The sequence below is a fragment of the Ascaphus truei genome, chromosome 3, assembly GCF_040206685.1.
Source record: "Ascaphus truei isolate aAscTru1 chromosome 3, aAscTru1.hap1, whole genome shotgun sequence".
Taxonomy (NCBI): Eukaryota; Metazoa; Chordata; class Amphibia; order Anura; family Ascaphidae; genus Ascaphus; species Ascaphus truei.
Window position 1 is genome coordinate 88,277,807 of NC_134485.1, and position 22,635 is coordinate 88,300,441.

Here is a 22,635-nt window from a genome sequence, read left to right on the forward strand (position 1 = left end):
CAGTGCCAGACACACACACACACACACACACACACACACACACACACACACACACACACACACACACACACGGAGACACACACACACTGAGACACACAGTGACAGACACACACAGTGACAGTGCCAGACAAACACAGTGACAGTGCCAGACAAACACAGAGACAATGCCAGACACACACAGTGACAGTTCCAGACACACACAGTGCCAGTGCCAGACACACACACACACACACACACACACACACACACACACACACACACACACACACACACACACTAAGCCCACCTCTGCAAACACACACAAAAATAAGGCCTTGAGGTGGGTAAGGTGTCTGGGAGGGGGTATAAGGGGGCATGTGGGTTACCTGGGGCCCGTGGATGGGCTGCAGGAGCTACATAGGTAGCCAGTGCAGCTGAGAGACTGGCAGGCCTGCGGAGCCTAAAGGGAGGGACAGAGGGGCGGAGCCCAGCATTACTGGAGGAGAGAAGGTAGGGGAGCAGTGCTGTAGGAAGAGGCGGGCCAAAAAAAAAAAATCTTGGCAGAGTGACAGCACGGGCAGCCAATCAGGAAAGGGGGACTTTTTTTTTTAAAAACCATTCTTGCAGGCTTTCTTCCCGGGGGCCGGACCAAATGATTTCGTGAGCCTTACACGGCCCGCGGGCCGGACGTTCCCCACCCCTGCTTTATACAGTCGTTATTACATTATATACCATATAATTAAATGAAAAAGTGAATATGTGTCAAAATGTTACATTTCTCAATATTATAACAAGATTTGCATTAGCTTTTGGTAACACACATGAAAATCTCCGTTAATAGCGCGGCTTTACTAACGCGTCTTGACGTTTGACCAATGCGCATGTGCAGTGTATTGGAGAACCTCTCTAAGACATGATAATCCCAGTTAATAGCGCTACTATTTTGGCGAATGGATGTAATTTTTGCATATCAATAGCTTTGTGGTTACCCGCTAATAAGATGAAAAAGAACGTTCATTCCCAATTTCGGCAACACATGTTATTAGTGCAAAAACTGCATCATTTTAATGGAGCTGATTTTTTCTCTAGCACATGGAAGTGGTCATAGCATACAGTATATACTGATGCAGCGGCCGTTATTCGAACACATCACGGCGCCGATTTTGAGTTCTCTGCTGTTCCCCACGCAGCATGAACGCGGCCAATCGCCCCAGGCACCCGCGCTTATCGCGGATGTTTTGTTTGAATTTCATGGATTCTGTTTCTTCGTTTACAATAAAATGGATGAATTGTAATGTGTACAGCACTGTGCTACTGTGTCAATTTCATGTTTTAAAAGCCAGAACACTAAAATTCGTTTTTCTGCACTCGCCGCGCTCGCATCTTAGTGTGGGGAGGCTGGAATTTATCCCGCGGTTTCAAATCGGGATTCCGATGTACATGACGCGTGAAGTGTTTGAATAACGGCCGCTGCATCAGTAATAGGAACCTATAACTTTTAAAAACATTTCTTGATAGCTTTTCTTTCTCATAATTTTTTCCCTTTGTCAAGGAAGCAAAATTCACATATCCTAATCCAGGAATTTCTTCTTGTGACAAAAGTCACAGTTCATTTTGTATAACATGGAAGCTTTAGCTACTGTATGAGTTTTGCATTCTTGTCAAAATAGGACAGTTGCATATTACTGAACCACAGCTATTCTAGACATACTAGTGCTGAGCACAACTGTACTGGTTTGCTTTGTATTCCCTATAGTGTAAATGCTTATTAAACAACATAGTATTTTTGTGTTGCATCATTTTGAAACATTGATAACAGACAACAGCCTAATCTCACATAACTGGCCGAACCCTATTGTTGCTGGAGGGGTCATCAGTTTATTGCTTTACAATGCAGCATGCTCTTGTAGCAAAAGTGTGAAAATACTCTTTAGTTGCAAATATTTGGGGCAAAGCAAGGATCACGTTCTTAAACAATAGATGTAGTTCAGTGAAGATGTAGTTCATGAACGATAGGGACATATTAAAACGTGTTTAAATTGATGTAAGAATACTAGGGCTGGGCATTTAGGAACCTATTGAGATACAGCTGCAGCGGCCTTTATTTAAACACTTCACACGGTGTATGCATCGGAATACCCAAGTCATGGCGCGTGATCTCTTCCAACCTTCCCGCCTTAAGACGCGAGTGCGGCGAGTTCAGAAAATTGCATTTTAGTGTTCTGGTTTTTAAACACCTGAAATTGACACAGTAGCACAGTACTGTACACATTGCAATTAATTCATTTCATTGCATATAATTGCACACAATCCATAAAATTCAAACAAAGCAACCACGATAAACGCGAGTGCCAGGGGCGATTGGCCGCGTTCATGCCGCGTGGAGTACAGCAGCGCACAGGAAATCGTCATCGTGATTTGTTCGAATAATGGCCGCTGCAGCTGTAGCTTTGATAAGTGACTTATCGCTAGTTTTTATCACTTTTCGAGCGAGTTTGCATGTGTATCTATTCAGAAAGTTCCGATAACACAGCAAACTCACTCGCAAACTGCTTCTTCCTGATCCGTAGCGCTCCTGCTCAGACAAACCGAGCCAGAGCTCGAAAAATGTTCAGATGCTCATTTTTTGACAGACCGAGTTATTCAGGTAGCTCTGAGATGCACATCGTGGCTTCAACTCGCAGGGCGAGATGGGATCCGCGATATGACTGATGGGAAAAATGTATTCTTACTACATCAGATTGTAGCCAGGAGTCTCCAGAGTCGACACATATTAATATCAGCTCCAGAGACTCCTGCTTCCATCCTATGTCATAAAATTTTAATTTACCGGCAGCTTCCATTACCTTAACAGCTAACCTCTAAGGTAATTATTGGTTTATTGGAGGTTAAGTGGTTGGGTGGTTAGGCCGACTGGGAGGGTTGTGGGAGAAGTTAACCCCATCATGACCTTAGTAGTTATTACCGCTAATGTAAAGAAGGGGTTAACCATACCCGCTAACCACCTGGTAGGCTTAAACACCCACCATGGCCAAATACCATCTTCACCCACCTACTCTACCCCCAATAAACATTAAAATACAATACAACAACCAATACTATCCAATACACCCATTGAATTCCAGTGTGGTTACCTATGCACTCAATGGGAGTAAAGATAACCCCAATGGCAATGAATGGACACCACAAAGGGGCATAGATAAACATAAACATATTGCCAGTCAATGGGCATCCTAAAAAAAATAATACACAATTAAATAAAATACAATAATTGTGTTTCTTACCCTTGCCAGGATGAAGATTCATCCTCCTCATCCAGAAGTGGAACCAACTCTTGCCCCACAACGCAATGATCCTCATCAGCATGATGCAAAGAAGTCCATGATCTTCAGTTGCTTGAAGAGGAGGCTCCGATGAGTTGTTCTTCTTTATTTTCTTCTTTATTCTCCAACAACTACAGTAGATCTTGATCTGATGGCTTCTATGGGTCAAATGAGATGTGACAGGCATTATATAAGGCCGGTGACTTCACATTTGACTGACAAATGGTACATCACCAATCTGATTGGTGGATGTACCATGTGATGGCTTCCTTCTTTCTTTTTTAATGATGTGACGTCATCTTAAAGGGAGGAAAGCCAGCCAATCAGGTAGCATATGTTTCCTTCTCTTTAAGATGACGTCACATCAGCAAAAACAAAAAATGGAAGCCATCACATGGTACATCCACCAATCTAATTGGTGGATGTACCATTTGTCAGTCAAATGTGACGTCAATGGCCTTATATAAGGTCTGTCACGTCTCATTCAACCCCAAGAAGCCGGCGGATCAACATCTCCTGGACCTGTTAATGAAGAAAGAATGATGATAAGAAGAAAAGAAAGGAAAAAAGAAAGAGCTGCTCACAGGGGCCGCCTCTGCAAGCCACTGAGGATCATGGACTTCTTTGCATCATGCTGATGAGGATCGTTGTGTCGTGGGGCAAGAGTTAGTGCCGCTGTTGGATTAGGAGGATGAATGTTAATCCCGGCAAAGGTAAGAAACACATAGATTGTATTTTATTTGTGTTGTTTTTAGGATGCCCATTGACTGGCAATGTGTTTATCTATGCCCCTTTGAGGGCATAGATAACCACATTGACAATCAATGCATTTTTTGGCAAATGTTTGTTTTTATTGAATTGTAATGTATTTTATTTTGTGGTTGTTTTCAATTTTTAGGTTGCCTATTCATTGCCACTGTGGAAATTCATGTCCATATTTTGGGCATTGTTTAGCCCAGTGACAATCAATGGGTTTATTGGCTACTGTGTCATTTATTGTACTGTTATGTAAATGTTATTTTAATGTTTATTGGGGGTAGAGGGGGTGGGTGAAGGGGGTAGATATCCCAGGGTGGGTGGTTAGGCCTCTCGGGTGGGTTGTGGGAGGGGTTAACATCAGGATGCCATCAAATGCCAAACAAAACTAATAACATGCAAATTCTGCCTGATTTTTAAGTAGACACTCCCTGTTCACATCCCTTAAAAGCAAACCTCCTAATTGCATACAGCTGTTATTTTTGTATCAACCTAATACAAAATAAACCAGGGGCCCCCAACCTTTATCCTCCCAAGTGCACACTTGAGATTTCAGGAGAGAGTGACGGCCACCAACCAATTGATACACACACACACACAATATACTTACCTTGGGGGTGCTGCGCGGGTCCCGCTCACGGATGTTGTAGAGACTTTTCACATGCTGTCCTCTTGTTGTTTATGTTGGTCTCTGAGAAAAAGTCACCATATCTGAATTGAGATTAATTTATCCCCCCCTCCCTGTTAAAAAAGGCAGAGGTCTAAGTCAGAGATATAAACATGGCACAATCTATGAGTCTTGGCTTAACTTGTAAATGCCACACCTATTTCATAGCTTCTTACAAAGTCAGTCGCGGGCAACCACAAGGCTTGGCACGCCCCGTTGCGGACCTCTGAAATAAACCATTCTAACTTTAATGTCACTGTTGGGGATACTCTCGTATCCTAATGGAATGTAAACGCAGGGCAGGGCTTCTTGGGTCAATCAAGTATCTTTGATTGCAAAACATTTGCAATTTATGTTTTCAGTACATAATGACTTAGAACAAAGGGAGACATTCTGTGTATATAGCTCGGTGTTGAAGTTAAGCAGCCTTTCTTACTGTGCTACACAGCCGTTACAGAGATTTAGCATGAAAGTTTACTGTAATTCAATGAAATATTTGTAAAATCTTGCCAAATATTGGTAAAGGCTTTCATTGTTGGCAAATCTGCACATAGTCAACAGTCAGTACAGGGGGAGTTCAATCATTTCCAAAATGCATTAGAAAAACATTCCAAACATTTGCTTCTCTTAGAAAAACAATCTCAATTAAACATAGAGAACAAACCTGTCAAAGCACTGTAACATTATGTCCTGTTTAACTAAACGAGCCTCCGCCCCTCATATATTGGTATGGATCAATTCTGTGAACCTAATGTGAGTTAAACCTGTCTATGAGATTTTACAAATCAATTCTGGAAGTACAATGTAGCCTCTCTTCTCAAAACAATACAATAAATCATAGCAAGATCTTATTTTCCCTTTAGATTATTAAAGGTTTAATTAAGTTAGAGAAAAGTATGCCACTTTTTTTTACAGACAAAAATGTATTAAAACACATTCTTTTAACAATTTTCTGTAACTGCGTAGTAAGTTTGGCTGGAAATAGACTTAAGATCATGGTCTGTGGGTTCCTGCACTGTGTTATTTGTTATGTATACCCAGATGTATATATATATATATATCCACATGAAAGTAGTTTAATGTATGATAAATGATTTATTAAACACCAAAATAATGATTTTAATGGATTGCAGGACTCCAGATTGTATTTATTTATAGATTAGATATAAAATGGGTCAATAAAGAAAGTTGTCCTGGAATATATTATTAATCTCTCAAACATACTTTTTGATAGATTAAGAAACTCATCTTTCATTGTACTGTCCCTCCAACAATACAAAATCAGATGTGGAAGTTCATCTCTGCAGGGCACTCAGGCAACCGAATCATGTATAATATCAGAAACCTATCTCAGTCATTAAATCTTATTGAATATGGCGATTTTCCACTTTTTTTAATGCTGAATTTTGCCTATCCGTATTGCACGGTTTGTCAACTACAAACTTGCAGTTTGTACTGCAATGTACAATTGTACTGCAATGCTATTAAAATAGTTTTTGTTTTCTATGTTTCCAATTTATTTTCCAATTTTATCACATTTTGTTCTTTCAAAGAGTGCATTTTGTCTGGCTTTGCAGGTTTTGGAAGGTGACTTCTTTCTTTAGATTTTGCCTTTTTAATGCAATTACACATCAATTGTTACATCATGGCACGGATAAGCACAACACTAAATGAACTCCAATGTGCCTTACTCATCGGGATAAATCTTAAATAATTGTTTTCTCATTTCCACACTAAAATATGAATTGTTGTGCTTACATCCTCTCTGACCAGGCATACATGTGCTTACATCCTCTCTGACCAGGCATACATGTGCTTACATCTTCTTTGACCGGGCATACATGTGCTTACATCCTCTCTGACCAGGCATACATGTGCTTACATCCTCTCTGACCAGGCATACATGTGCTTACATCTTCTTTGACCGGGCATACATGTGCTTACATCCTCTCTGACCGGGCATACATGTGCTTACATCTTCTTTGACCGGGCATACATGTGCTTACATCCTCTCTGACCGGGCATACATGTGCTTACATCTTCTTTGACCAGGCATACATGTGCTTACATCCTCTCTGACTGGGCATACATGTGCTTACATCCTCTCTGACCATACATGTGCTTACATCCTCTCTGACCGGGCATACATGTGCTTACATCCTCTCTGACCGGGCATACATGTGCTTACATCCTCTCTGACCGTGCATACATGTACTTACATCCTCTCTGACCATACATGTGCTTACATCCTCTCTGACCGGGCATACATGAGCTAACATCTTCTCTGACCGGGCATACATGTGCTTACATCCTCTCTGACCGGGCATACATGTGCTTACATCCTCTCTGACCAGGCACACATGTGCTTACATCCTCTCTGACCGGGCATACATGTGCTTACATCCTCTCTGACCGGGCATACAGTACATGTGCTTACATTCTCTCTGACCGGGCAAACATGTGATTACATCCTCTCTGACCGGGCATACATGTGCTTACATCCTCTCTGACCGGGCACACATGTGCTTACATCCTCTCTGACCGGGCATACATGTGCTTACATCCTCTCTGACCGTACATGTGCTTACATCGTCTCTGACCGGGCATACATATGCTTACATCCTCTCTGACCGGGCATACATGTGCTTACATCCTCTCTGACCGGGCATACATGTGCTTACATCCTCTCTGACCGTACATGTGCTTACATCGTCTCTGACCAGGCATACATATGCTTACATCCTCTCTGACCGGGCATACATGTGCTTACATCCTCTCTGACCGGGCATACATGTGCTTACATCCTCTCTGACCGGGCATACATGAGCTTACATCTTCTCTGACCGGGCATACAGTACATGTGCTTACATTCTCTCTGACCGGGCAAACATGTGCTTACATCCTCTCTGACCGGGCAAACATGTGCTTACATCCTCTCTGACCGGGCATACATGTGCTTACATCTTCTCTGACCGGGCATACATGTGCTTACATCCTCTCTGACCGGGAAAACATGTGCTTACATCTTCTCTGACCGGGCATACATGTGCTTACATCTTCTCTGACCGGGCATACATGTGCTTACATCCTCTCTGACCGGGCACACATGTGCTTACATCCTCTCTGACCAGGCATACATGTGCTTACATCCTCTCTGACCGGGCACACATGTGCTTACATCCTCTCTGACCAGGCACACATGTGCTTACATCCTCTCTGACTGGGCATACATGAGCTTACATCTTCTCTGACCGGGCATACAGTACATGTGCTTACATCTTCTCTGACCAGGCATACATGTGCTTACATCCTCTCTGACCGGGCAAACATGTGCTTACATCCTCTCTGAACGGCCATACATGTGCTTACATCCTCTCTGACCGGGCATACATGTGCTTACATCCTCTCTGACCGGGCATACATGTGCTTACATCCTCTCTGACCGGGCATACATGTGCTTACATCCTCTCTGAACGGCCATACATGTGCTTACATCCTCTCTGAACGGCCATACATGTGCTTACATCCTCTCTGACCGGGCATACATGTGCTTACATCCTCTCTGACCGGGCATACATGTGCTTACATCCTCTCTGACCGGGCATACATGTGCTTACATCCTCTCTGACCGGGCATACATGTGCTTACATCTTCTCTGACCGGGCATACATGTGCTTACATCCTCTCTGACCTGACTTAAGAAAGTTTTTGCTTTTAAGATATTTTAATGGAAAGCACTATATTGTATATAATAAATGGCACTCATTCACATGTAATTTTGCCACCACTAGCCAAATTTTCTTTTGGCTCTTACAACACAGTTTAGTTTGTCCTACAACAAATGATGTGCCTTCTTTCCCTATCATTATCTTTGCACCAGCTTTTTCTTCTTCCGCAAAAAACTGCTTCTATTCAGTATGATCAGTATTGTATCTTGAAGTATTGTATATCATGTTGTTCTAAATCTTAACATGGCATGATTTTTTACATTGTCTATGCTTTATAAAAAGTTACATTCAGTCTCTTTGAATCCCTTTTCAAGCATTGTGTTGCTCTGTTATATTCTACAGGACAAGTTGTCAACAAAGTGTTGGCTAAACCTGAAAACCTGTCTGCTTCTTTCAATGTACATGATGGTAACATCACTGGTCATTTTTCTTGGAAACTTTCCAAAGTAAATCTTCATCAGCCTATGACAGGCTTCCAAGTGACATGGGCAGAAGTCACAACAGAAAGTAGACAGAACAGCTTGCCAAACAGTATTATTTCCCAGTCCCAGATATTGCCGATGGTAAGCTGTTTTTATTACTACTTATTGTTTGAACATTCATCTACAGATGTCGCTTCATTTACTGTCCCCGCAGCAGTAGGCAGAAAAGGAAAATGCAACAGCACCAGTGATTGTAAATTCCACGACAGCTTGTGGGGGGGTTCGTTCTGCCAAATGGATCCCCACTCCCACAGAGAGATTTCCAGCTGTCGGGGGAAGCTGCGGTTAGGGTTTCGCAGGCTCCCCCGTCATCAAGAACATTAACTCTGGTGACATCTGTAACTCATCATGGTTTTTCTACACCAATTGTTATTGTTATCATTTTTGAATGCTTGCATAATAATTAACAATTTCTGTGGCACATACCTGTATGAATATTTAACTTTCTTATTTTACCATTATTACACGCTTCTCCCTATAAAAATTATGTTTTTTTTTCCATCTGCATTCAAACGGAAGCATAAAAGGAAATAAAATAATAGAATCCAATTTGAAAGATAAAGTCCTTGTTACCGATTTAATTGCTTCTGACAAATTTCAAAGATTGGTAATTCTACAGATGGGGGAGAAAAATTATCGATAAAGTGTGTTTTAAGGTTTATTCTTTTCCTAATTAAAAACGTTGATTATTTTGGTGTTACGTCATTTTATTTCGAAGCAAGCATTTTTATAATGGGCTCTCAATGAATGTAAATTGTCTTTACTTGACACAGGATCATTATGTGCTGACAGTTCCCAATCTTAGACCGTCAATGCTTTACAGATTGGAAGTTCAAGTATTGACAACGGGAGGAGAAGGACCAGCAACAATAAAAGCTTTCCAGACACCCGATTTGCTGCCACCTTTACCTCACCGTAAGTAAACAGTGATCTCACAATGCATGCTGCATTTTTTGTGGCCCCTTATTGAAACGGGTCTTGTTGTAGTATATAGAGTGACGTTATTATTTGGGAAGATATTTAATCACAAGATATTAGTCTACGGACCCTGTTCAATATGATGTGAAGCCATCTTCCCCACGCTATAGAAGATGTTAGCCTCTTTCATTTTAACTGCGTTGAACTTCACCCCAGCACAGGGAACACAGATTTATAGCATATTGAGTTAAATGTGCACTTTAATTCAAGTCAAGCATTGCATAATGCTTTCATTAGAGTTGGTATCAAATATAACTTTTTGATGAAGTATCTTGAAGCTGTTAGTTTCAACTTTGCTCTTATTTCCTTACTGACACAAGTGACAAAAATTGATCCATAGAATGCTGGCTCATAATCACTAAAAGAGATCAAAATTCAAAATGTCTCCCTTTATGTTAGTTTAATAGCTGTGGGCAGAGCTTTTTACAGTACCTATACCTGTTATGTTCCAGCACACACGAATAAAAACTGATGACAAGAGTTTGGCATGCTCTACTTCTAGCAATGCTTTTGATGACAGATTTAACATCGATAACATTTGTACTTTATTATGTCATGATGCCTGTTGGCCCATATTAATTATTTCCTACATTTAAATGTTACCCTTACCAGTTTTAGCTGGTGTGCTGTAATATGATGGGAAAAAAAAGAAACACAAAAAAAAATTGTGTGAAAAAATGAGGAGGTAAAAAATAATCCCAGATAAGTTTCCAAGCGGCCTTCGAGGCTTTTGGAATGTTAAAACACAACATAGACACAGAAAGCAAAAACAAATTGGCTAGTGGATAGTCTGTGCCATTATCATGCACAGCTGCATAGAAAATGTGGCGTAAATGCCAATTAAGACCAAAGCAGTGTTTGTTGATAAATTCTTCCCTCAGTTTACATTCTTCATTGGGCGAAGAGTGCGGCCAAGCAGGAAAACTAGGACGTCTGAAACCACCTTTTTCTCGTCTATTGAATTTCATCAAACTGCCCAAAAGATTGTTATAGATCATTTGGATATAAATTGTCAGGTTGTATCAGTATAGCCCTGGAGATAAAATTGGGATGACTTTCCAACTAACTAAAAATTCGTTATAATAAATTGGGCAGCTGTGGCAACATACAGTAAAAAAAATAAAATAAGAACTGTAATTTTTTATTTGTTGTTTTGGTAGAATTTAATTTAAACGCTGTAGATTGCAACTTTCAAATCAGGACATAGGCTGAGTTGTGTCACCCTTACTAAATATAATACAGTATTATTTTATTAATTCTTGAGATATTAGGTGTGCAATACCTTCTATTAGTTGTAATCAATTGTACAAGTATTGTATGTACAACTAACACCGATAAGTACTGTCAGTATAATGCTCATTAGCCGATCACATAAGGTGCTATAATCTCTTACGTCTGCAGAGGACTTTAGTTGTTTCTACATACTTCATTTACACTGGAGAAGTTATTTTTTACATACAGTAGAACATTAACGACCAACATTTTGTCTTTGAGTAATGAAAATCTTACAAAAATGTTGGCCTGTAACTGAATTTTGCAATATGAACTGATCAGTTTACAAAAGATTGTATCAACACATGAAAATGTCACATGTCTTGATTTATTGCAGGGCCTCATCTCAAACAGCATCATCCTCACCACTACAAGCCATCCCCAGAAAAATACTGAAGGCACGTTTCATAGTCAGAGTTATATGCCCGAAAGGAACTTTGCATGAAACCTATACATGGAAGGGCAATGCATCTTTCCCGATGAATTTGACTTCATGATGATATTTGGTCAATGCTGCGTAAATGTATCCTAAAGTATGACTTCTTCTCAAGTCCCAGTATGCAATCTGTAGCACCTTGATTCAGCATATTGTAGTTTATCTTTCAACTACCGGTGCATTTCTGCTTGTACTTATATTACAAATAGATTTTAAAGGTGCAGTGTATGGCACTTCTGTTTTGTGTATCCACTTAAATAAGCAATCTTTGTTTGTAGCTAAAACTAGGAAAACGCCATATTTTGTACCGCGTGTGTGATGAGTGATTCAGCCTAATAGGACAAAGATTCAGAACACGGAAAGAAAAACAAGCAAAACAAATTTTGAAACTCCATGAATTTGTGATTTTTGTCCTCAAATTGTCCTAGTATTCTAATTTCAGTTAAAAATGGTAATGTCTCACACAAGCCTATAAATAAGCCTAGTTTCCACTGACAGTCGTGCCACTGTCAGCAAAGTTGTCTAGAAAGATCTGCTATTGTCTGGAACAACAATCAAGCGCTGCCTTGAAGCCAAACACAAAATGTAAATACTGAATATCACTTCAACTGTCACATTTTGCAACTTGAAAAGAAATATGTTTCATATAATATCACAAACTGCTAAATACTTTAATATAACAATAATAATAATAATCTCATTTGCAACAAACTGTCCGGGGTATGCCTGTACTGACATTGTGGATACCGTGGAAAACCAATCAAAAACCTATTGCGCAGTGAATATTTATCACTGCCACCTAGATGTCAAAGTAAATCTACAGGTTGTTGTTGTACAGTGTTGTTTGGGTCCGTGGTTACCCATTTATTTTTATTTTAAATATTTAATTTCTCTGAAAGATTCAAGCAAATTGTCTGAAACTGTAGTTAAGGTTGCAAAATAATACATTTCATTTTTTTGTATCAAGAACGCGGTCGATGAGATGTACCATTTTATTTGTATCACTTCAAGATAGGGGCTGCACTGATTTGGTTGAAACTTCTGATAGATCTAAGTTAGGATGTCAGAAAGGTACCTTCAAACTTTCATCAGAATTGGTCAAGGCGTTTGGTCAGTGAAGAGAATTCACAAACAAAATAAACAGACAAACAATACACACCCACCCAAAGTGGCCTCAAACTCTACTGTAGTTGATGTCTTTGCTTCTCTCGCTCATCCAATTACAGATGGGAGACTTTGGAACTTTGGAATCCAACACCCCAACCTCGGCAAGCTAAGCAAAATTTAGCGCAATGCTATTGACAACATATAGCTCAAGTTGTGGAGATCGGGGGGTGTCAAATTCCAAAAATCTAAACTCGCTTATCTCTAGTTAAAATATCTGTGAATACTATATATTGTAAATATGACATTATAGATACCTAAAAAAAATATTATCTGGGAGGGGGCAAATAAAACTAAAGAAGCAATAATATACATGAATATAACAATGTTATGACAAATGTGTTTATTGAGAACAACGAATAAATCCATTTATATGACGCATTCTGTGGACTCAAAAAAAGTGTTGACATCCAAAATATTTAATCATAATAAGTAATTATTAGTTTACTTTTTAGATATACCCAATGTGCAGCCTGAGTCATCATGTGGAGATTGGTAACAATCTGAAGTTAATGACAGATTTATCTCAAAACTTCCTTTGTTTTACTCACTGTATTTTTAATAGCCAAATTGTATACGTTATACTGTATGTACTACATATCATATTGATGAATTGTGCTGTTGTACGCTAAGCATAATTAGACTTCTGTGTGACTGATCCCTTTCATAAGAAACCACGTCTTCCAAAAGTTTAACATTTCATCCAAAATGTTTCTTTATGCAAAATGAAGGCTATTGCAATGTACTGTATAATACAATTCTCATCGATGTAGTGTAATGCAATGATCGTGTTTAAATAGCTTGCAGATAAGGAACATATCACAGTGGGATATAATTACTATAATTATTGCCAAACTGTTGCAGCTTTTAGGACCACTTAAGCTCTTTATCATATGAAAATTATTTGTCATTTCCCTTTTTCTTGCAAAGTACTGTATGTTCCTTCTGATAATACAGTTCTCCCACTGGCTGCTTATGTATTTAAAATAGGCAATGATGCCACGTCAATACCTCACAGTTATTATGAATCAGATAAACTATTGTAGCTTTTTAATGTAAAACACAGTCCTTTCTCGCAGAATAATCTTATCTGAAAGTGTAAATGGTAAATAAATGCGTGTAGTCCTTTTGTCTTTCCTGATTAACATGTAAGAAACAAAGGTTTATCTCAACACTGCAGTATTTTTTTTCCGAATATCTTTTTCTGTTATCATCTTGTAAGCGATGTATTATCTATATAAATGTAATTATAGGACATTCAAGTAGGACATAGTTATTGTAATACATGAACTTGGGAGACCATCATTACATGTTATCATCTGAAGCCTTTAACAATTACTATGGGCCACATTTACTACGCAATGGTTAGATGTAAGGCTCCTTACAGCCACTTAATTATGCCATTATGGGGGCTGTGCATCAAAGTCTCCTTGCGGCAAAACTAGGGCAAACTTGGATCAACAAAACTGCTCCATATTTATCAAAGCCCATACTCCAATGGTATCCTAAAGGACCTTTTACTGTTATAAATCTGGTACAGTTTTTTGCTTCAGTGTTGCCCCAATTTTGTAGCCGGGCAATTACATAATGTTAAGGTGTCTTATGACTTTGTATCACCTTGTAAATAGTGCACTACAGTATAGCTAAGAAGTGTTACTCCATAAAACACATGCCATGCTAGAAGACATCTTATGCCTGATTCAAGGGAATGGACCATAACGGCCCATATTTACTAAGCAGTGTTACTCCATAAGACACCTTCCATGTCGAAAGACAATTTACAGCTCATTAACTTGGAGAGAAAAAAAAAACGTCCAAGTATCTTGTGGAGCAGTAAGACTTACTCAAATTGTTTTTAATCCCTTCAATCTGACATCTACAGGGGGAAAAAAACCACGTTCAGTCTTCAAATTTCTTGTATTATTAGAACATTTCCGTTTTTTCACAAAATAGAAAACGGATACTTCTACTAGTGCCACGAACCACAGCAATATGATAGTGTTTATCCTTGGTTCTTAGTAATGTGATCATATGTTTATTAGCACAATGCTGTACTGCTCTTTAAAGACACTCATGTTGACCTCTGTGACAGTAAAGGTTTTCAAAGAGGTCATTTCATATTTGCATAGAGAATTAAAAAAAACTAATAGTCACTAATTTCTGGTAATTTTTGTATTTGTTTTAACTATAACGGCAGAAAACGTTTTTTTTCACAGTTGACGGCAAAATCAATGCGTGTGTTCATCTGAAGCTTGAGAAACACATTATCAACACAAACTCTTCCCTGTCTCTATTACTAATTCTTTGGTTGAAACATTCCCTTTCCGTTTCATTAGATTCCCTTTGTATCTGTAAAGGTAGTTGTTATTTATTTCCCATCATTTGTGGTGCCAACTCTTCTCACATTTTTATGTGTACATATGTTTATCAATACTTTTAAATAACATTATGCAAAAAAAAGATGCATTGTAGAACTAGCAATGACTTTATAAAACTGTTGCATGTACTAAAATAAACATTTTGATTTAAATTGTAATTTAATACATGCAGATGTTAATTATTAGTATATGTGTTTTGCATGTCAAAACTCAAGTGGTCAGTTTTAAGCATGATTTTGAACAAATTCTTACCTTTATAACATTTATTTGCAATGTACTGTACACGTCAAAATATGATGAAATTAAGTCTGTATGTAATATCACCTTTACTTTCACATAACAATATTGTAATGTAAAGAGAACAAACCTGTATCTCTTTGGCTGTAGAAATCACATTCCCTTAAGTCATCATAGGTACATATTTATTTATGTATGTAACAAATAAAACCTTTTTTTTGTGTGTCCCAGTGATAAGGTTTATAAAACAATCAAAAAAATGGTGTAAAGAAGATTTTGTAAAGAAATTTGTAAATGTAAATAATCTTCTATGTTACTCAGATTTTCATGTTAGAATTTGTACATAATGTTTATGTAATAAACTATCACTAAATGGAACAATCCATGTGTGGTACCTGTATGCTGTACAGTAATACTTGGGGTTATTCATGAAGCTGCAATAGGGTCGATCGGGACCCTATCACACAGAAAAGCGAACTCAACTGGAGTTTCCGTGCTCGATTGGTACTATCGCAGCTTAATGAATAACCCACATTGTCTCTTGTCATGTCTTGTTTACAACTTGGTTCGTGTTTTATATCATGTATAAAAAAAATTGCAGTATAAGATGTCCATTTGTCATGTACATTTACGTACGTTTATTATTTAGAAGATATTAAATACTGTACTTACACCGTTCCATTGTCTTTATTTGTTTTCTAGATTTACAAAACTGAGGTTGCTTATCTGTTATCGTAGAAACTATTTCACTCACTCAGAAAAACAAATATCCAAAGCAAAATGTTGGACCTAAGAAGAATACTGCAATAGTCATGGCATATATACAAACAAAACCATGTTAAGCCCAAGACTGGAAAGGTTGCAATATATCCCTTAAAATCAAATCAACTCAAAAAGAAAAAGGAGAATAGAACAACTAAAAATGGAAAAACAAAAAATAATACCCTTGAAATGTTAAGAGATTCTAGGGAAATATGTATAAATAAAGGGCTGTGAATGTAATCGAGGTTAAGAGTAAAAGATGATCCAGCACACAGACTTAGCAAAATAAGAAATTTAATTTAGCTTAGCACTCTTTGTCAAGGTGAGGGCTGACAGGTATAGGGGACTGCATATATTTATACCCCATGACACTCTCCAGGATGTGCTGCAGCTGTGTACCGGTGCGAAATCGGGTGCCACCATGATGCGACAACCGCGATGGAGGTTCACACATGCACAGGACGCGGTGCACACAACTGTGCACCAGGTGCATGCGTGCGGCGCTGCGTCAGAGCGTCCGCACGTACTGGCGGTCCCAACGTCACCGCCCCTCCAATACCAAGGCAACAAGATGCTAAATGCAGCATTGCGCAAGGCAACGGAGGTGCAGCACATCAAACCTGACCACAAACCCCAGTGAACAGAAACACAACTGAGAGACCAAAATGATGCACATCATATCACTATAAATACCCCTAAGTGAAGGTAGATAACCCTTAAGGGCATAAATGTCAAGATATATCCCTTAAATCAACTCAAAAAGGAGAATAGAACAACTAAAAATGGAAAACCAAGAAATAATACCCTTGAAATGATAAAAGGTTCTAGGGAAATATGTATAAATAAAAGGCTGTGAATGTAATCGAGGTACCTATCCACAATGTAGGGTATCTGCATGAAGGGAATCAGACAAACGTCCCATGATAGGTAAAATCTCCATGTAGAATCATCTGCGGTCAGGAAAGCATCTAAGATTTTGCATTTAAACAGAAAGGAAAACTAGATTGCAATTTGTATATCGAAAAGGCCTCCTTTCTCAGTAGCAATGTTTCCGTGTCTTGCCTGCCTCTGTTTTTTAAGATCTGTGTTATTCCCATAAAACGTAATGCAGAGATCAGGGGCCTGTCTTCCAGACAGTGTGTTACGAATAGTCGGGTCTGTACCTTTCTTGATAACACTCTTGTGTTCGATGAATCTGTGCTTAACATTCTTGGGGTTTTGCCAAAATAAAGCAAGCTCCACAGGCAAAATAAAAAAGCTGAGTAAAAGCTCAAGGAAAACCACTGTAGTGTGATACTAATAGTGGATACATAATCGGCATAAGTACTATTCGGTCCAAAATGCTAAGTAGCAAGACAAAGTAATCAAGGGGAGAGAAAACTAAAGAGACACCGTAAGAGTATAAAGACCAATTCGCCAGAGAAACTTAGAGAAAGCAAATATGTTACCTTCACAACGTGACCTGGACTGTGTAGTCTTACCCTGTGTCCAATGTGGTATGCCGTGTGGAGCTGGGCTGTCTCCTACCTAACACCGTCTCCTCCTCGGTAGGTACGACTGCCTGAGTGCGTCGCTCCACACACGGGCAAGTATCAAGTGTGTAGTCCGACAAGTAATCCATGTTTTAACAGTGATCTTTTTGCCGCTCCATGGATGAGTAAATAAACCCCCCATACTAAGGCTGTTGCATACTGAACAATTAAACAGCAAAAATTACCAGGCCTACCCCGCTCAAAAAATGCTGTGGAGTATACAGTAGTTCTTATGATCATCAGATCTAATGAGTATGTCAGTGATATTGGTACCCTTCTTATAAGCCACAATGGGTAATTCCTTGCATACCTCGACAAGGATTTTGGTCATGTTGTAAAATATGTCAGTGCTTTTGTATAGTCTTTCTTAGGAATCCACTTGGCTGATTACATTTAGTTGAAAAAATAATGGGATCAGTAATTCTTTTAAGCTTGTAGGTGGCAATATCTCTGCGTAAAGTGTAATCTCTGTTGTGTATAGCCATGTCTCCCAAAGCGGTCACATAAATCGGTGACGGAAAGATCCAATTTCTCAGGCCCGCTTGTAATTCAGGAGACCTTGACTTTTTGTGAGTAAGGGAGAGACTGAATCATATTAGTAGGGTGATGGTTATCAACATGTAGAATAGAGTTTTTATCCGTAGGCTAACGTTATGTATCGGAATGTACCTAACCCCCTTCTGGTGTTATCCAAAAGGGACAGTTGTTTATGACTCCAGGTCCTGGTAAAACATATCGGGGTGTTAAAGTCATCAAAGTAATAATAAAAAGCTGATAAGTTCAGTCTCCGTGTCCGTCCACAAAATTAACACATTGTTAATGTATGAAAAAAAGTCCTACTATAAATATATATGTAGCCCTCTTTCCCCTTACTAAAGAGTCTACTGGTACTGCCATTGCCTTTTGGCTCACAGAAGGCAAGAGCCTCCGCCACTGGGAGCCTGGGGTGATCAGATGTCCACCTCGGTGCAGCGCTTCCACCTGAAAGGGATCCCGACACAGCAGGATAAGCCCCTCCCTGGAACAATACCAGTAATACACACACACACACACGTATATATAATATCAACCTTTACTATGAACCATAAACAGTATCCTGTACCACACAGTATAACAACCCCAACTCTGTACCACCAATGAGTGTCCCCCTAAGTACATTAGGTGCTATTCACCAATACCCTGATGTCCCTTTCCCCAGTGATACAGGATTTAAAAGGAAACCAGGAGAGGGATTTCAGCAGGAAAGATGCTGAGACAAATTTAGGAGAGAGTAAAGTTATTCTAGCAACTGCATTTAGGATAGACTGTAGTGGAAACAGGTGAGAGGCAGGAAGGTTCATCACAGGTGTGAATATTCAGGGATTGATAAAAACATTTTTTTGTAAACACCTAACTTAAAAAAAGCCTTTAAAAATTCAGAGAGAAAGAAAGTATCCAAGTGCTATACAGGCATACCCCGGTTTAAGGACACTCACTTTAAGTACACTCGCGAGTAAGTACACATCGCTCAACAGGCAAACGCAGCTCACGCATGCGCCTGTCAGCACGTCCTGAACAGCAATACTGGCTCCCTACCCGTACCGAAGCGGGCAGACTATAGAGCTCGTTACAAATGCACTATTTACATCAGTTATGCACGTATATGACGATTGCAGTACTGTACATGCATCAATAAGGGGGAAAAAGGGAGTGCTTCACTTTAAGTACATTTTCACTTTACATACATGCTCCGGTCCCATTGCGTACGTTAATGTGGGGTATGCCTGTATATACCCCAAACACACCTTTAGACAACATGTGGAGAGACAGCTGTGCAGTCAATATTTGGGGCATCTGAGATTTCAGGGAAATATGCTAATAGGAGTCATCTGCATATACTATCCAAAATGTATTGCCTATGCATTGACTATTCCTAAGGCAAAACACCTAAATATGTATCTAAAATTATTTTTCTTGTTAAGTTTATCAGAGGACTGCATGTAAACCACATTAGCTGGTCCCATTAGTATACTTACCGCTGTTGAGAAATTCTAAAATAATTTACATGGACATGATAAAATGTTTGAGATGTCACCAAATGGATATCAGCATATTTCGGGTATTATACATTGTGACACAATACTCAGATGCCATTTCAAACACAAGACCATAACCGCTAATTCATTCAGTACAATTGGGCTTCGTATTCATGTATAGCAGGCCTGCACAACTTGTAAAGCGAGAAGGGCCAAACTGCTCCAAGGAAAAAAAATTTGGGCAGCACGGGTACAATCATCATCATCATCTCTCCTCCAGCACCTCTCATCATCATCATCCTCATATATCTCCCCCAGCACCCCTCATCATCATCCTCATATCTCCACCAGAACCCCTCACTATCATCCTTTGCGATACTCCCCATCTATCTCTCATATCCCCATCTCTCCCCCTCACCCACACACATAATACTCCCCCTCCACATCAAACACACAATACCCCCTGCACACCACACACATCCCACCCCCCCTGCACCTCACATCCTTCTCCCCCCGTGCACCTCACATCATTCTCCCCCCCTGCACCTCACATCATTCTCCCCCCTTGCACCTCATATCACCCCCCCTGCACCTCAAATGACCCCCCCTGCACCTCCAATGACCTCCCTGCACCTCCAATGACCCCCCTGCACCTCCAATGACCCCCCTCTGCACCTCCAATCACCCCCCTGAACCTCACATTACCCCTCCTGCACCTCACATCACCCCCCTGCACCTCACCCCTGCACCTCACATCACCCCTCCTGCACATCACCCCCCCTGCACATCACCCCCCCTTCACATCACCCCCCCTGCACATCACCCCCCCTGCACATCACCGCCCCTGCACATCACCCCCCCTGCACATCACCCCCCTGCACCTCACTCCCCTGCACCTCACTCCCCTGTACCTCACATCACCCCTCCTGCACATCACATCCCTTTCACATCACCCCCCTTCACATCACCCCCCCTTCACCTCACCCCCTGCACATATCCCCCTGCACCTCACATCACCTCCTCACCTCCCCTACATCTCCGATAACGGCGGGACTGCGCGCACTCGCTCGCAAGCAGCGGGCACCGGAAGTGCTGCACTTGAGAGCGGGCTCTGCTCCCCCGGGGAGGAAGGGGAGAGCGGGCTCGGCTCCCTCGGGGAGGAAGGGGAAAGCGGGCTCTGCTCCCCCAGGGACGAAGGGGAGAGCGGGCTCGGCTCCCTCGGGGAGAAAGGGAAGAGCGGGCTCGGTTCGCGGGGGGAGGGAGAGCGGGCTCGGCTCACGGGGAGAGGGAGAGCGGGCTCGGCTCGCGGGGGGAGGGAGAGGAGGAGGAGGGGGAAAGCAGCCACCGCCGCGGGCCGCACAGTGAGTGCCGGAGGGCCGCATGTGGGCCGCGGGCCGTATGTTGTGCATGCCTAATGTATAGGTTCCAAGAGGTCTCACTCAGGAAACGCAGAAGTCTATCTTAACAAAAGAATGCTACAAGCAAAGGCTGTCAATCCCATCTCTTGGAAAGAGACTTGCACTTTGTTCAACAGGGTTAAAAACCAGCCAGGTAAATGATAATTATACAGTTAATATATAGTGAAGCATAGCACAAACACATTGATTTAAAAAAAAAAATAAGTTATATATGGCTTGATCACAATTAGTTCAAATGAATCCCAATTTATTTCAAGGTCCAGCACACATTTTAGAGATGCCTAGAGCAAAAGATTTTCCTCAGACTTGCAAATGCAGAAGAATCCGATTTTGCTTGCCCTAGATTTGTCAAAAGAATTTTCTTCTTCTGATATTTACATCGCCATTAGGATTGAAAGTTATTTTCTCACAGGTCAAACAGAAGGAAGAACCCCCATGCATTATGCAAATTGTATGTTGCAGCCATGTGAACAAAATTAGGCATTGGAAGAGAAAGAGGGCTGCCCATTAAATTACCAATGCAAAAACTGAGCTAATATCTGGCTAATAACCATAAATCTTTGAAATGAATGTGAAGGGATGAGGAAATTAAATGCTAGCTCACAGCAATTAATATTATGACTCTACAGTTCAAGTGCAGTAAGGTAATCAAGTCAGTCAACAATAAACATAATAATTACAAATATCACCCAATCATGCAGAGGTGCGCAAACTGGGGGGCGCAAGATTATTTAGGGGGGGTGCAGGCTGCGTGTAGCAAAACCTGGGGGCGGGCAGAGCTGTGCACGGGCGGCCAAGCTCCGTGCTGCTGCTTCTCTGTGGCTTGCTGCAGGGGCGGGGCTTCTCCATGCTGTCTGCCTGCAGCGGGGGCGGGGACTTCCCTGCACACAGACAAGCCCTCCTCCAGTCTGTTACCTGCCCCAGTTTTCAGCAGCACATGGAGGAGGCTTAATACTCCCCCCCCAGGTGAAAGTGTGTGTGTGTGTGTTGTGATATGTGTGTGTGTATTGTGATATAAGTGTTTGTGTTGTGTCTGTGTGTGTGTGTGTGTTGTGATATGAGTATGTGTGTTGTGTCTGTGTGTGTTGTGATATGAGTATGTGTGTTATGTCTGTGTTGGTTGTAATTGAGTGTGTCTGTGATTGTGTGCTGTGTCTGTGTTGTGATTGAGTGTATGTGTGTGTGTGTGCTGTGATTGAGTGTGAGTTAGGTCTGTGTGTGTTGTGTTGGTTGTGATTGAGTGTGTGCAGTCAGTGTTCTTATTGTGTCTGTGTTGGTTGTGATTGTGTGTGCGTTGTGTTGGTTGTGATTGTGTGTGTGGGTGTTGTGATTAAGTGTGTGTTGTGTCTGTGTTGGTTGTGATTGTATGTGTGCTGTGTGGGTGTTGTGATTGTGTGTGTGTTGTGTGTCTGTGTTGGTTGTGATTGAGTATGTGTTCTATTTTGATTGTGTGTTTGTGTGTGTTGTGATTGTGTGTGTTGTGTCTGTGTTGGTTATGATATGAGTGT

At 40.7% G+C, this 22,635-nt stretch overlaps 1 protein-coding gene across 1 annotated transcript in view; it reads left to right on the forward strand.

Moving 5' to 3' along the window:
* ANOS1 (anosmin 1) overlaps positions 1-16,078 on the forward strand; it is a 208,049-nt gene extending 191,971 nt beyond the window's left edge. Inside the window, exons 12-14 of the mRNA XM_075594558.1 lie at positions 8,796-9,016; positions 9,709-9,850; positions 11,523-16,078. Of these exons, the coding sequence (XP_075450673.1) occupies positions 8,796-9,016; positions 9,709-9,850; positions 11,523-11,581 (422 nt within the window). The 3' untranslated portion in view covers positions 11,582-16,078. The remainder of the gene's footprint in view (positions 1-8,795; positions 9,017-9,708; positions 9,851-11,522) is intronic.
* Positions 16,079-22,635: the final 6,557 nt, after the last annotated feature.